This window comes from Canis lupus, chromosome 18 (assembly GCF_048164855.1).
Source record: "Canis lupus baileyi chromosome 18, mCanLup2.hap1, whole genome shotgun sequence".
Classification (NCBI taxonomy): domain Eukaryota; kingdom Metazoa; phylum Chordata; class Mammalia; order Carnivora; family Canidae; genus Canis; species Canis lupus.
In genome coordinates, this window is record NC_132855.1 from 6,714,273 (window position 1) to 6,729,836 (window position 15,564).

Sequence of the window (15,564 nt, forward strand, 5' to 3'; positions counted from 1 at the left end):
TATGTTAGGCGGTGACTTTGACATTTATAACATTAGAATCTAGGGCACTGATAGAGTTTGTATGGATAAAGGGTGGAAAGTTATTACGTAAGGTTGCCTTGGTTACTCTTGGAAGTGTTCAGAGATACCCTGATGACTTTAGGTGAGGAAAAAGGATATAGTTGATAGACTATAAGAATACAGAAATAAAATTATATTCCTAAATAAAAAGCCTTCTAACTAAAATGTCTTTTAGGGTGGGTGGGGGGTTAAATACTAACTATAAAAAACATCACCTACTACTTAAAAATGGTACCACTAAAAACCCTAGATGAAAATACTTCTGATGATTTAACTTTGGGTGAAATTCATTAAATCTAATACCTGATTTCATAGATTGTGTGTGTGTATGTTTTATCTCAGTGTATATATTAAAAACAAAATTACCTTTGTTTCCATTTATTTACTTTGGAATTATCTCCTAATTTCTAAAAACCATTTACCTAAGACCATGTTTTAAAATCATATATTAACTATGATTTGCAGTATAAACGGATCTGAATCTTTCAGAGTTCATTTACAGGCATGAGTCATGTGATTTGCATAAGGAAATGAGGAAATCTTCAGGAAGGGAAGTAACAAGATGAAAGCCTCGAGTTTTAAATTATGGTCAGATTCATTCAAATATCAATACAGTAATTAGATAGAAAATATGCTAAAGCACAATAGAGAATTTTTTTATTTCAAAATAATGTATTCAGGATAATACAGGTCCAGTTTAAAAATATTAAAGGTTAGGTTTCCACATTTTAAAAGAGACCAAATCTGTAACTGTAAACTAGAGCACTTAGTCATGATGGCCATGTAATTCAACAAAACATTTTACATACAGAAATTCTAACATACACTGAAACTATTTTCACATTTTCCTACTTTGGTTCTTTTCTTTTTAAAAAATCATACAAGATACTTTATGGAATGACTAGAGTAGACGACAGAGAAAAAGTACTGTGAATATAAATATGAAAAGAAATTCTATCCACCAATATTCTCTGTTATGAAGAAACATTACTTTAAAAGTGCTAATATTTTCACTGCAAATAGTGGCAGACAAATCACTTTGCTGAAAAATCTCGCGAGATAAAAAGTGACATTTTAACAATTCCAGGTCATCAGAAGGCTTTATATGTCAATACACAGATGATACTCTTATATCCTAACAGATACGTATAAGTTAACTTTGGGTATACGTAAATATTCAGATTCTGATTACTATGAAATAGTACAAAGATGTTCTTATAACTAATGTAACAAAAGGCATTCTTTAGACAAGAGAGAGACAGCGATTTCCTATGATTCTATTTAAACCTGACAATTTAAAGGGTGCTTGTACACACACGCACACAGCGCTGAAAAGGGGATGCAGGAGTTTGCCTTTTTTTTTTTTTTTTTTTCTTGAAGTCCTTTAAGTAATGACAGGATTAGAAGCTAGGTTTTATCTCAAAGGAGAAACCGTAAGTGACATTCCTATGCTTTGGGTTAAAAACCTTAAAAGGCTAGGTTTGCTGAGGGCTTCCTAAAAAGATGCAAGTGTTTTCACTATCAATTGGAATTTCAGCTGAAGACCTGAAGTAACTATTAATCCAAAAGTATACTTCCAGAATTTCTACAAGGAATTACATTAAATCAAACCAAATTACAATTTTGGGAAGACCAGACTTAGGAAAGCACATGGTATGGAAACAGACTCCAGCTTTCCTTTGCGCTATGCCTTGCTAACTATATACTTAATCTCGTACTCGACTTATTTTCTTTACGCCTGCAGCATCTTTATAACCTGCCATGTTGGTTTCGTTTAATATAAAGTTGCAATCCTGAAATCCGGTCACAGTGGTGGATGTCAAGTTTCCCACTGCATTTGAAAGAATGGTTTACATTTAAGACGGGTGGTGTTTATAAAACATTGGCTATGAAACAAACAACCTCCCTCTCCAAAAAGACTTAGAGCTCTCAAAAAAAAAAAAACAAAAAAAAACAGAACCAAAATGCTTTTGAATAAATCAAAATATTGGGATTTTAATATTTAAAAAAATCATCTAATTTAAATGCATTTATCAAAAGTATTCCAAATTCTTTTTAAAATAGAGCTATTTTAATAAAGCATTAGGTTCTTATCAAAAACTTTATCATAACATTAAATGATGTGTAAAAAGCTGCGTATTAATTTAAATTTTATAGTCTTTAAAAAACTATATTCCTGCAATTAAAAAAAAATACATACTTAAGGCATTTTTCTTTTAACTGCTTAAGGGTTCCTCACCTAAAACTTGGTCCTAAATCTAATTCATCCAAAAGGCCTCAAATGCCACCTTCTCCATGAAGCCTTGTGCATATTCCAGTTGACAAGAGTTATTATTTTCTGTGTGTTCCTAGAGCCTGGTCCTTCTCACATAATGCTCACTTCAGTGTGCCTTGACGAGTGGTTCATCCGTGACAGGTCTCTTTCCTCTGCTAAACTGTATACCCCTCTGGATAGGAGTTCAATGGCAGGCCATTAACACACGGTAGGTGCTCAATGTCTGTTGAACAAGCGGAGAAAGTGAGAACCCAGGATGGAGATGAAACTGGGTCCCCAACTATGGTGCAGAGTTGTTTCCCAAAGTTCACTTTAAAGGAAGGGATGCTTCCTTTGAACCATGAACAGATACACATCAAAAATAAATTGTCTGGTTTAAATACCCACAGAGAAATAATACATTTGGAGCAAGAGGCTCCTAAGAATGGTTAAAAGAGACAAATATGCATAACAAGGAGGAGACATTTAGCATATATATATATTTTTTTTGGTCAAAATGTCCCTCAGTCATTGTAACCTATTAAGTTTAAAAGTAGTTAAAATTTTCACATATTAAACCATGTAGTTTTGGTTAGAGAGAAAAGGCTTTCGGAGATTACTTAAAATAATGAGTTAACAGTGCAAATACTGGGTTGCTTCATGAGTATCTTACCATGTGTTTTTCTGCGCCTCTGAAAGAAAAATTCTTAAAACGCTCCAGTTTTAACACAAACATAAGATAAATACCTATGAAGGAAAACAAATTCCACAGCATTCCATACAGATTTCCAAACAGTCCGATGATTCACAACAAGCATCCATGATGCCACAATCCATGTCACATGGGCAGTTACAGTCATCCCCCATTTCGTCTCCACAGCAACAGCAGCAGGCTTCTGAGGTGCAGATGCCACAGGAAGCTTGGCCCAGGACAATATTGCAGAGGGTGAGGAATTCACAGAACAAGCAGGCCAGGATACAGTGGACACAGCAATCTTCGTTTTCAATTGGGAAGAGACCACATAGTGAGAAAAAAAAAATGAACACAAACATAAATCATCAGTGCACTGAATTAATAAGAATTGATCAAAATAGGTGATCCAGAACCCCATGACCTGCAGTCTTAGAAGTCTTTCTGTGAGCTGGGGGCTCACAAATAAACTTAAATTTTAGAAGAGCAGTCTTTAGAAGTCGATACTGCATTCAGGAAAAAGAAGAAACCAAAAAGGTGGTGGTTGTGTGCACAGGCGTGTAGGCGTGGCTTAGATTTTACTTCATTCTCACATACTGTGCGGTGGTCTTAGTCGAGAGTCCACTTCTCTGCACCTCTTTCCCATCTTCACTGTATCCTACTGCTCTCTACAACACAGGCTAAACACCTTCCGTGATGTTAAAGTCCTTTAGAAATAGAAATTGGACTGCTCCACCCACCGGCTCCAAAATTGGAAGAAAAAAATATTCAGTATGATATATTCAGTCTGTTATGCAGCTGTTCCAGGATTACATCATCATCGTGATTTGTAAGATAATTGTTTTAAAGATAGTTATAAAGAGCTAGATTTATTATCGTATGAAGACAATAGAGTTTAACTGCCAGCAGCCAGTTCTCTTGAATGTGCCTTCCAACAAATACTCGTATTAACTAGTTCTAAGGCTTCTGACCTTAACTTTCTACTTCACTAGGGAATGCTTACATTTCAAGGCCAAAAGGGGATTCTACAAAAGCTCACTTGAAACTGAAGAACCTTGAACTGAGTATTCTTAAAGCCCTAAGAATATTCTTGAACATAAGACTCTTTCTGTATTATAAAACACATCCTACACAGAGCTATCTGTAACGGCTCTACCAATTTTAAAGGGGGGAAAGAATGGTCATCCCACCCAGCCGTAGAAGTAGAGGGTTACATCTTTGAAGCCTCCTCTGGTCCCTTCCTACATAGAGTTTCCTCATCAAGAGGTCATCAATGTCTTGGATTTTGACTGAACCTTTCCCTGGCTTTTTTCACTATACTTTTCACAACAGTGAATGTGGAAACATCCCTCCGTAACCTATCAGAAAGGTCAAAGGGTACTTTATGAATTCCTGTGAGTAGCATTTTTTTGCTCAACACTGTTTATTTCCCTTCAGTGATTCATGTCGCTGTTGTTCACTTATTTTCCAGGTGTAGCGTATCTCAATTGATTAACTATGCCATAATTTATTTATCCACACTATTTGTGAATGTATCTGTCATTTCCGGTGTTTTGCTATCCCAAACAGTACTGTCTAGAACAATTTTGTGCCACTGTCCTAGAGCACACATGCTATGTCACTAGCAGAACTGGAAGCTCACAAAGATATGCAAACTTGTTTCCAAAGCACTTGCTCCAAAATTTACTCCCCCCCAACCAAGTTTGAGAATGCTCAATATCCACATCCTCCTCAATCATGGAGACTGTCCTACTTCATATATGCCACTTAGGTGAGTGTGAAAGGGGCATCTTATGGTGGTTTTACTTTGCATTTACCTCCTCACTAGTAAGTTTAGATGTCTTTTCATGTTTCTTCTTCTTTGAAACAGGTGTTCAGGGCATTCATGTTTCCCTCTCATTTTTCTAATTAAGTTGTGCTTTTTTTTTTCTTACTGATTTGTAGAAGTTCTTCATCTATTCAAGATACCAGTCCTTTCTCAAAAATGACTCTGTTCTCAGTATGTGGCTTTTCTTAGGTTAAAATAAAATAAGAGACAGATGAGTTAATTTTTAGACCCTGAGAGCTTAAAGTAATAAAGAGAAATCTAAATCAAATCTTGTAGTTAGCTAGAGGTTCGGGATTGATTACATGGCTGAGGAGGCATTAACAAGATTTGGTAGCAGAAAGAAATACAAAGTTTTAATGTCTGATTCAAAAGAAGGGAGCCCAGCCATGCTTATACACAGAAAGGAAGAAGAAACAAAGAATCAGGAGGGGACAGACTGAACTGTGATTTTAGTTAAGAAGTCAACAGCCCTCAGGAGAAAGGGGGACGGGAGTGACGTTCCAGACTAAATAGCTCATTGCCCCTCAGAGGACCTATCTATTCACTGGAGAATTAAAATCTCTTCCAGATTTTAAACAATGACAGTTGTCATACAGAAATGAGCAGCCATACGTCCAGAGTAGTCCGTCCAAACTCCTACTTTGAGCCAACAAGAGTCACAGATTAAGTCCATTAAATCTATTTTTAGTAAACAAAATGAGAAAGACACGTTCGCTGTCAGTAGATCAAACACTCCCTTTTAGCCTATCTTCTTTAACAAAACTGTGATTTCTGTAACTAATAGGTATGCGTGGTTGGTTTTTTCATAGAATGGAAAGCCTAGTGTTAATGAAGTAAAATTATTTATTGCCTGTTTTCAGAATGGAGAATATGTTTTCATTGCTTTCATTTTTTTAAACACTATTTTAGATACATGCTTTGTACTAAACTCTGTTTACGGCTCTTTCCAAGTATCAATTCACTTAATTCTAATAATCTCAAGAAGCAGTACTGGTATTTATCCTTGTTTCTACCAATATAGACTTAGAGAAGTTTTAGAAAATGTGCCCAAAGTGGTAGAGGCCAGTAGCAGAGTCAGACTGAGAACCCGTGCCATTCACCTGGATTGGCCATGCTCTAACCTGGCGTGCGGCGCTGACTGTGGGGGTGGAGCCCTCGGTTCATCTTCCTTGGGAGAATGATCAGCTATAAATCCAAAACTTTCTGATTTGTTTTGATCTTTTAGCCTTGACTCGTATTCCCTTCTCTTCTAAAGATGATTCTGAATTTCACTTTTAATAAAGGGTTGACAGTAAAGGTTAAATAACCCTCAACAAGTAAGAGCAAAGTTTGAGTGGAGAACTGATAAACTGCCAGTTACATTGTGGAAATAGACAGAAGGTGGTAGGCAGCCAAGAGAGGTGGTGTCTCAAAAGAAACAAATCTGTAAATTTAAAACATGAAAATTAAGGTCCACAAATCTATGAATAAAAGCAGTAAATTCTGACATGGTAATGACACAGGTCTCAAAAGAGTAAGGTCTTTATGTAAATACTAAAACTTACCAAAAAAAAAAAAAAAAAAAAGACATCCTCTTAAAACACAGGTTCTACATAATTTACTAGAAAACCACTACTCTGAAAAACCAATCTATTTGTGGCACCTAAAAACCACAAACCAAAATGCATTTGAGAGATTACAGTGATATTAAACGAGGTGCATCTACAGAGACCTCGACCACAGACAGGGTCATTATCTGTACTTCTTAAATAAGGACTACCTGGGCAGTGACAACAACAAAAAGATCCCTAAATTCTACCAAATCAACTTGTTTTTCTTTTTGGTTGTGTTCTGGAAAGAGCAGTTTGATCCAACTGTGACCTGGGGTGGTGAAAAGAGGAAAGTAAGGCAGGAGAGCGGACAGCTGCTACCACTGTCACCCCCACCACCTCCAGGGGAATTAACAATCATAAACAGCGTTACGATGTTGGTTTTATTTGAAGCAAAGAGAGGATTATAGGTATTAGCAAACTAAGAAGGCTAAAGAAGAGGAGTCCTCGGCATCGATGTAGCTCGCAGTCAGAGATAATTCTTTTTCCCCCTGTACTTGAGGGTTTTTTTTTCCCCATTTTTACAGTTTTATTCAGTCATATTTGCAGTTTGGGCCAAGAGTATTTAACCTCTGAGAAGCCAACTAGGTTCTGGGAAGGATGCCTGTCCAAACTGGGCCAAGCAAGGATTGCGCAATTCAGCGTATTACCCAGAGGGCACTGACAGCTACTGTAAATTGAGGGAAACAAAGGGACATATAGCAGCCAAGTACCTTCCCAGAAAGCCTGAGCACAACGTTTCATGAAAAGAAACCAAAACTGTTACGAGTGACTGACGACAGCAAACCCAAACAGAATGTTCAGAGTCCTAGGCCAGGTCATCGCTGTTAGGCCCGGGCAGCTGGTCTACCGCAAGCAGCCAGCCGCCCCCTGCCGTGAGGGGACACCTGACACCTGCACCACCAGCACCCTGGATGACTGGTGGAGTCGGCTGTGACTGGTTCAGGGGGCGTGGTTCTGTCGGAAAGGAGACCCCGAGATCATTCTGGTAAGAACACACTCAGGTCCTAATGAAACAATCCCAAACTGACCTAATCCGGTGTGGCCCCAAATGCTAAGAAAATACAAGGGGAGAAGTCAGTGAACAGAACCCTGACTAAGCCATCAGAAAACCATTTGCATGGTGAACCCAGCTCTAATCTGAAGGAGTCTCTTACAGTTCTTCAGCTTGCTTTTTTTTTTTTAAGTTGTGATATGACAGGTGCTCTGAGTTTCTTGGAACACAGACCCCACGCAGCAGAGTACCAGGAAGCGCGGAGCAGCGAATTCTGAGAAGAACCCCCAGACCGTGTGTGTGTGTGTGTGTGTGTGTGTGCGCGCGCACAGATGTGTATGTGTTTTATCTCCTCTGATCTCTAATTCCGTTTCCTAGGCCTGAAACGCTTGAAACTCCTTTCTTAATCGGGGCCGCCAACAAGTAACCTGGGCACCGAGTGGAAGAGGTTTGTTGTCTTCTGAACAGGCCGACAGCGCGCCAAAAAGCACTTGCAGATAAAAACACGAGCAGCCAATTATGTGTAATGAGTAATTTAGGCAATTGCCCGGAGATCGAACCTGACTTTAAGCCGAAGCTACAGAGAAGCCACAGGCTCCCGTCTGCCCGTGGGGGTGCGGCGGGGCGGCTGCACGGCGGCTGCCTTCTTCCCAGAGCGCCTGCGCGGCCACTGTGCTTTCTCGACGCCAAATCACAAAGGCAGGCTGCAAGTGGGTTTTAGGAAGCCTGAATCGCCGCCAGCACAGCGAAGTGTCTGGCCTCGGTGCCGAGGCAGCTGGGACGGCTGAGACACAGACCCCTCCAGGGAGCTCTGCTCCGCAGGTGTTCGCAGGGGCAGGAGACTCAGGGACACGGCAGCTCGCCTGCACGCGCGGCCCCAGCGGCCCTCCTCCACAGAACCCTCTGGAGCGCTGCTGTCCCCGGGAGGCCGTGCATCGTAGCCAGAACACGGCCAACATTTTCCTAGTAGGGAAGAAAGCGAGGTCAGGAGGTGAAAGGAAGAGAAGAGCCGTATTTTCCACTTGACTACGAAGAAGAGCACGCGCAGGAGAACCGCACAATTATCTTCGCTACTGGCTTCCCCCCAGCAACCCGAGGGGACCCTGGGAGAAGACGAAGACTGCCGTCCCACGCCCCACAGGGGGCTCCCGGAGTGTCCACCTTCTGGGCCCATCCCCGCACCCAGGGCAGGCGCGCTGGCCGTCTAAAGGGCCGTGGCGGGCGGCGCACGGTGTTCGCTGGTGTCCCCTCCCCCGCTGCCCGCCCCACGGCTGATTCGCTGCATACTCCGCACGGGGAGGTGGATCCAGGGACGGTTACTCACGACTTGGGTCTAGCGCGGAGTCGCGGAGCCGCGGAGGCCGGGAGCGAGGCCTGTGCACCGCAGCACCTTCCCTTGGTCCTCAGGAGCCGTACAAAGAACTCGGAGTAAAGGCTCAGCTGGTAGAGGGGCTCACTTTAGACGCTCACGTGTGTACTAGCGTGTGAGCCAACAGCAGGGTAGAGGAAAACAACAAAGGGGGGCGCAATAACATTTTACATTAATTTACCAAATCTCTCTACTGTATTAAGATAACAAATTGGTAGCTGGTACTGACAGGACTGTCCTCAGAGGGGCACGGTGAGGACTGAAAGGGACAACGCCCATTAAGTGCTCACGGAGGGATTTCGTGTGGGAGTACTTATTAAATATGACTGTGATAGTAACGAAGATAATGGAAGATGATTTATTCTAGGGAGGCCACGCCTCTTTACCTACAAATATATATAATTTTTAATTTTATTTATTCATGAGAGACACACAGAAAGAGAGGCAGACACACAGGTAGAGGGAGGAGTAGGCTCCCTGCGGGGAGCCCGATGTGGGACTTGATCCTGGGACTCTGGGATCACGCCCTGAGCCAAAGGCAGAGGCTCCACTGCTGAGCCACCCGGGTGTCCCCCTACCAATACTTCTTTCACGCTGCTCATGACCCCAAAATTGGGCTGCTCCATTTTAAGCAAAGGAAGTTTATAAAAGGCTCACTTTACAGTTGAAACACTTGGAGGGACCCAAAATGGCAACGCTAAGAGACAACCTGCAGAAGAGTGAAGCAGGCAGAAATCTGTCCAGAAAGAATTAGTAAATCTTGTGTTTGGCTGCAGCAGAAGACTTAAAATAATAATCTTTTCCATATTTAAATTACATCCATTTGTTTCTCAGGAAGCTAGAAGGCATAAGCAGAGAACGGCTATACTTTACCTGAACTGATTCACTGCTGACTTTATTCAATGGGCCAGTTGGAATATCTCTAATCCTAAAGTTTACTTAATAAAAAAAAAAAAAAATTAACTTCTAGGATAACAAAATCCACTTTAGATCTTAGAAGCATTTTCCCAGAGAGACTATGTCTAACAGTCTGCTGAAATTGGTCACAATGCCATCTGTGGCTAGGAAAAAATATATTCTTTTATTAACACTAGGATTTACGTTCTTAAAATTGTACAAAAACGATCTAAGAAATCTCTCCCAAAACTTTAATATTTTTTTCCCATTTTCACAACTGTGCTTGTCTAAATACTGTGCAAAAGTACATTAAGAATCCGCTTTAAAAAAAAAAAAAAAAAAGAATCAGCTTTTTTTTTCTTTAAGCCAAATAGTGTCCACTGGGGTGACACTGCAAAAGGTTGTGGTGGTGATGATGGTGATGGTAAAATGACACCTTTGCCATATCAGATGCTTTTTATGAATTTGTTTATGGAGATATAATTAACATGTAACAGTTTCAGGTGTACATGACTCAACATATTCACACTGAAATGATCACTGCAATATGTCTGGTTTACTATCTGATGACAGATCAGATAGTAAACCCCCCCCCCCCCCCTTTGGAGAACATCTAAGATCTATTCTTAGCCACTTTCAAATATGTAATCACCATGCTGTACACTACATCCCCATGACTTATTTATTTTGTAACTGGATGTTTATTGCTTTTGGACTCCTTCATCCATATTACCCACCCCCACCCCCAAACCCTCACCATCTCAGGCCACCACCTACCTAATCTGTTCTTTATACTTTATACCTCTGAGCTCATATTTTTTTGGTTTTTAGATGCCACATATAAGTGTGATTCTAGGGTATTTGTCTTTCTCTGACTTCTACATTTAGCATAATGTCCTCAAGGTCCATCATGTTCCAAAGGCAAGATGTCCCTCTTTTTTTTTAATGGCTGAATAATGTTCAATTGTGTATATACACACACAAATATATATACACCTATATATAAAAATATATATACATATTATATATTATGTAATTTACATACATATTGATCAATCCATTTATATTCAATCATCCATTAAGAGTTTCCATATCTTGGGGATCCCTGGGTTGCTCAGCAGTTTGGCGCCTGCCTTTGGCCCAGGGCACGATCCTGGAGTCCCGGGATCGAGTCCCACGTCGGGCTCCCGGCATGGAGCCCGCTTCTCCCTCTGCCTGTGTCTCTGCCTCTCTATCTCTCTCTCTGTGACTATCATAAATAAATAAATAAATAAATCTTTAAAAAAAAAAGTTTCCATATCTTGGAGTATTATAAATTTGGAGTATTATAAATTATTATAAATAATGCTCCAGTGAACATGGGAGTGGATATGTCTTTTTGAATGTTTTTTCATTTCTTTTGGATAAATAGCCAGAGCTAGAATTACTGAGTCATATAGCAGTTTCATTTTTAATTTTTGAGCAACCTCCATACTGTTTTCAATAGTAGCTAAACTAATTTACATTCCCACCAACAGTGTGCAAGGGATCTCTTTTCTCCACAACCTCAACAGCACTTGTTATTTCGTGTCTTGTTATTAGCCAATCTGACAAGTGTGAGGTGGTATTTCATTGGGGTGTTGATTTGCATCTCCCTGACGATTTGATGATTAGTGATCCTGAGCACCTTTTCATGGACATGTTGGCCATCTGTATATCATCTTCGGAAAAATATATATTGAGATCTGCCCATTTTAAATTAGATTATTTCTTATATTTTGCTATTGAGTTGTATGAATTCTCTCTACATTTTGGATATTAACCCCCTATTAGGTTTTACAAATATCTTCTCCCATTCCATAGCTTGTGATTTTGCTTTCTTGATGGATCCCTCTGCTGTGCAGAAGCCTTTTATTTATTTTTTATTTTTAAAATTTTATTATTTGTCTAAAATTTATTTATGTATGAGAGGCACAGGTAGAGAGAGAAGCAGGCTCCCTGTGGGGAGCCCGATGCGGAACTCGATCCCGGGACTCCAGGACCACACCCTGAGCTGAAGGCAGACGCTCAACCACTGAGCCACCCAGGCATTCTGCAGAAGCCTTTTAGCTTGACATGGTCACCCTTGTTTATTCTAGGTTTGCTTTTGGTATCAAGTCTAAAAAAATCACCACCCAATTACAAGTCAAGGAATAGCTTACTACTGCCTGTATTTTCTTCTGGGGGTTTAATGGTTTCAGGTCTTACAGACTTCAGTCTATTCTGAGTTAACTTTTGTGAATGGTAGAAAATAGTGGTCCAGGTCCCTTCTTCTGCATGTGGCTGTCTAGTTTTCCCGGCACCATTTACTAAAGAGACTTTTACTCATTGCATATTCTTGGCTCACTGTCAAAAATTAACTGACCATATATGCATGGGTTTATATCCGGGGCCTCTATTCTGTTCCACTGATCTGTGTTTTTGTTTTTATACCAGTATCACCATGCTTTGATTACTACCGCTTTATAATATAGATAAAATGAGACAGTGTGAGGCTTTCGGCTTTGTCATTCTTTCTGAAGACTGAGTTGGCTATTCAGGGTCTTTTGTAATTCCAAACAAACTTTAGGACTGTTTGTTCTGTTTCTCTAATGCCTCTGCCATTGTGATAGGGATTTCTCTGAACCTGTAGGTTGTTCGGGGTAGCATGGACATTCTTACAATATCCTGCCAGTGCATGAGTGCAGGATATTTTCATACATATTTATGTCATCTTTAGTTTCTTTCACGAATGTCTGGTAGTTTTCAGGGAACACGACTTTTACCTCCTGGGTTAAATTTATTCCTGGGTATTTTACTCTTCGATGCAAATGTAAATGAGCCTGTTTTCTTAATTTCTCTTTCTGGTATTCTATTAGTCTATAGAAATGCCACAGATTTTTCATACTGATTTTGGATCCTGCAACTTCACTGAATTGATTGATTAGGTCTAAGAGGTTTTTTTTTTGTAGGAGTCTTTAGGGTTTTCTATACGTATCATGTAATAGTTTGACTTCTTCCTCTCCAATGTGTATGTCTTCGATTTCTTTTTCTTGCCTAATTGCTCTGGTCAGAATTTCTAATACTATGTGGAGTAACAGTGGTAAGTGTGGGCATCCTTGTCTCACTCATGATCGTAGAGGAAAAGCTTTCAAGCTTTTCACCGTTGATTATGTTAGCTGTGGGTTGGTCATATACGGCTTTTGTTACATTGAGATACATTCCTTTTGTACATATTTATGGAGACTTTTAATCATACATTCATATGTTGAATTTTGTTTTTTTCTGCATCTATTATCATATAATTTTTATCTTTCATTTTATTAACATGGTATATACACTGATTTGTAGATATTGAACCATTTTTGCATCCCTGGAATAAATCCTATCTGATCATAACGTATGATCTTTTAAATGTATTGTTGAATTTGGGTTGCTAATATTTTGTTGCGGATATTTGCATGCATGTTCATCAAGGATTCTGGCTTGTAATTTTTTTTTCTTCTCTTGCAGCATCGTGGTGTCTTTTTGTATCAGGGTATTGCTAGTCTTATAAAATTAGTCTGGAAGTATTTCCTCCTCTTCTCTGTTTCTGGAAGAGTTTGAGAAGGCTTAGTCTTACTTTGAATGTTTGGTAAAATTGATCAGTGAAGCCATCTGGTCCTGACTTGTTTTTTGGGGGAATTTTGATTACTGATTCAATATTCTTATTAGTAATCAGTCTGTTCATAATTTCTATTTTATTATGATTCACTCTTGGTAGGTTTGTGTTTCTGGGAATCATCTACTCTTCTAGGCTGAATAACTGGTTGGAATATAATTGCTCATAGTACTCTCTTAAAATCTTTCTTATTTCTGTGAGAACATTTGTAATGTCTCCTCTTCCATCTATGATTCTGAGTCTTTTTTTTTTTTTTTTTGGTGAATTTAAAGGTTCACCAATTTTGCATCTCTTTTCAAAGAACCAGCTCTTGGTTTCATTGATCATTTCTATTACCTTTTAGGCCTCTATTTCATTTACTTCCCCATAATCTTTGCTGCTTCTTCCTTCTACCAACTTTGGTCTTCATTTGTTTTTCTAATGGCTTGAGGTATAAATTTAGGTTGGGATTTTTCTTGTTTCTTGAGGTAGGCATTTATCGTTATGAACTTCCCTTGTAGATCTGCTTTTGCTGCATCCATTATTTTTGTTATGTTGTAGTTCTATTTCATGGTCTCAGGGCATTTTTTGATTTGTCCTTTGACCCACTGGTTGTTCAGCAGACTGTTTAATTTCCACATAATTGTTAATTTTCCATTTTTCTTGTAACTGATTTCTAATTTCATACCACCGTGGCTGGAAAAGATGCTTAATAGGATTTCAATCTTCTTGAATTGATTTAGACTTACTCTGTGGCCTAACATACTCATTCCATGTAAAGAATGTGTATTGTTACTTTTGGGTATAATGTTCTGTGTGTATCTGTTAAGTCCATCTGGTCTAATGAGCTGCTTAAGGACAATGTTTCCCTATTGATTTTCTATCTGGATGATCTATTGATGAAAGTGGGGTATTAAAATCCTCTACTATTATTATATTACTGTTTTTCCTTTTGGGTCTGTAAGTATTTCCTTTACATATTTAGGTGTTCCTCCGTGGGTAGTTAAATATTTAAAATCTTATATCCTTTTGTTGGATTGACCCCTTTTGTCAGTATATGATTATCTTGTCTCTTTTTATAGTAACTCATTCACTCATTCATTGATGTTAATTATTCATGAGACACAGAGAGAGAGAGAGATGCAGAGATACAGGCAGAGAGAGAAGCAGACTCCCTGCAGGGAGCCTGATGTGGGACTCGATCCCAGGAACACAATCTGAGCCAAAGGCAGACAATCACTGAGCCACCCAGGCTTCCCTTACAGTCCTTATTTTAAAGTCTATTTTGTCTGATCTAAATATAGCTACTCTTTCTTCTGGTTTCAATTTCCATGGAAGATCTTTTATTAAACATCCCTTCATTTTCAGTCTGTGTGACTATACATCTGAAATGGGTCTATTGTAAGTAACACATAGATGAGTCTTGTGTTTTCATCCAACACTTTTAAGGAAAGGATTTAGTCCATTTACATTTAAGTAATGTACTTACTGCAATTTGTATTTTCCCCCTGTTTTGTAGTTCTTCTGTTTCTTCCTTTCACTGCTCTCTTCCTTTGTAACCTATGATTTTCCTGTATGAATGTGGTATGCTAAGATTGATTTCTCTTTTTCATATTTTGTGTATCTTCTATAGGTTTTTGCTTTGTAGTTATTAACAGGTTTAAATACAATGACACTTCTAACAGTCTATCTTAAGTTTATAACTCATTTTAATGCATTCTAAAGCTCTACGTTTTTACTTTCTCCCTCTTTTTATCTTAAGTACTTATTGTAGTTTTATTTTTATTACTTTTTTCTTTTAACTTTCATACTACCCTTGTAAGTGATTAATCCACGTTTACAACATTATCCTGAATTTTACTATACTTTCATATGTGTTCCTATACTAACTAGTGCCCTTTCCCCTCAGCTTAAACATTACTGTTCAGTGGGCTTAACTCTTTTCTTTCTGGAAAATGCTTTCTCTCTCCTGAAATCCAGAACTTAGTTGTGCATTTTTTTCTTTCAGCACTTGAAATTTATCATGCCACTCCCTTCTGTCCCACAGGTTCTACTGAAAAAATCTGAGGATACTCTCTAGGGGTTCCCTTGTATATATGTTGTTTTTTCTCTTGCTGCTTTTAAGATTCTCTCCTTCTGTTTAACTTTTGACATATTAATTATAATGTATCTTGGTATGACTTGGGTTCATCATATTTGGAAATCTCTCAGCCCTCTATATCTGGATGTCTGTTTTCTTCAGCAG

At 39.0% G+C, this 15,564-nt stretch overlaps 1 protein-coding gene across 12 annotated transcripts in view; it reads right to left on the reverse strand.

Moving 5' to 3' along the window:
* MDFIC (MyoD family inhibitor domain containing) overlaps positions 1–15,564 on the reverse strand; it is a 291,638-nt gene that overhangs the window by 17,246 nt on the left and 258,828 nt on the right. For 7 of the 12 annotated variants that reach the window (XM_072783398.1, XM_072783399.1, XM_072783402.1 and 4 more), the window contains 2 exons: positions 9,659–9,723; positions 3,062–3,309 (listed from right to left, as the gene is read on the reverse strand). In XM_072783398.1, the coding sequence (XP_072639499.1) occupies positions 3,062–3,309; positions 9,659–9,723 (313 nt within the window). Of the gene's footprint in view, positions 1–695; positions 3,310–4,822; positions 5,018–9,658; positions 9,724–15,564 lie in introns of those variants that run through there. The other 5 variants (XM_072783403.1, XR_012010594.1, XM_072783404.1 and 2 more) reach the window with 5 other exon arrangements.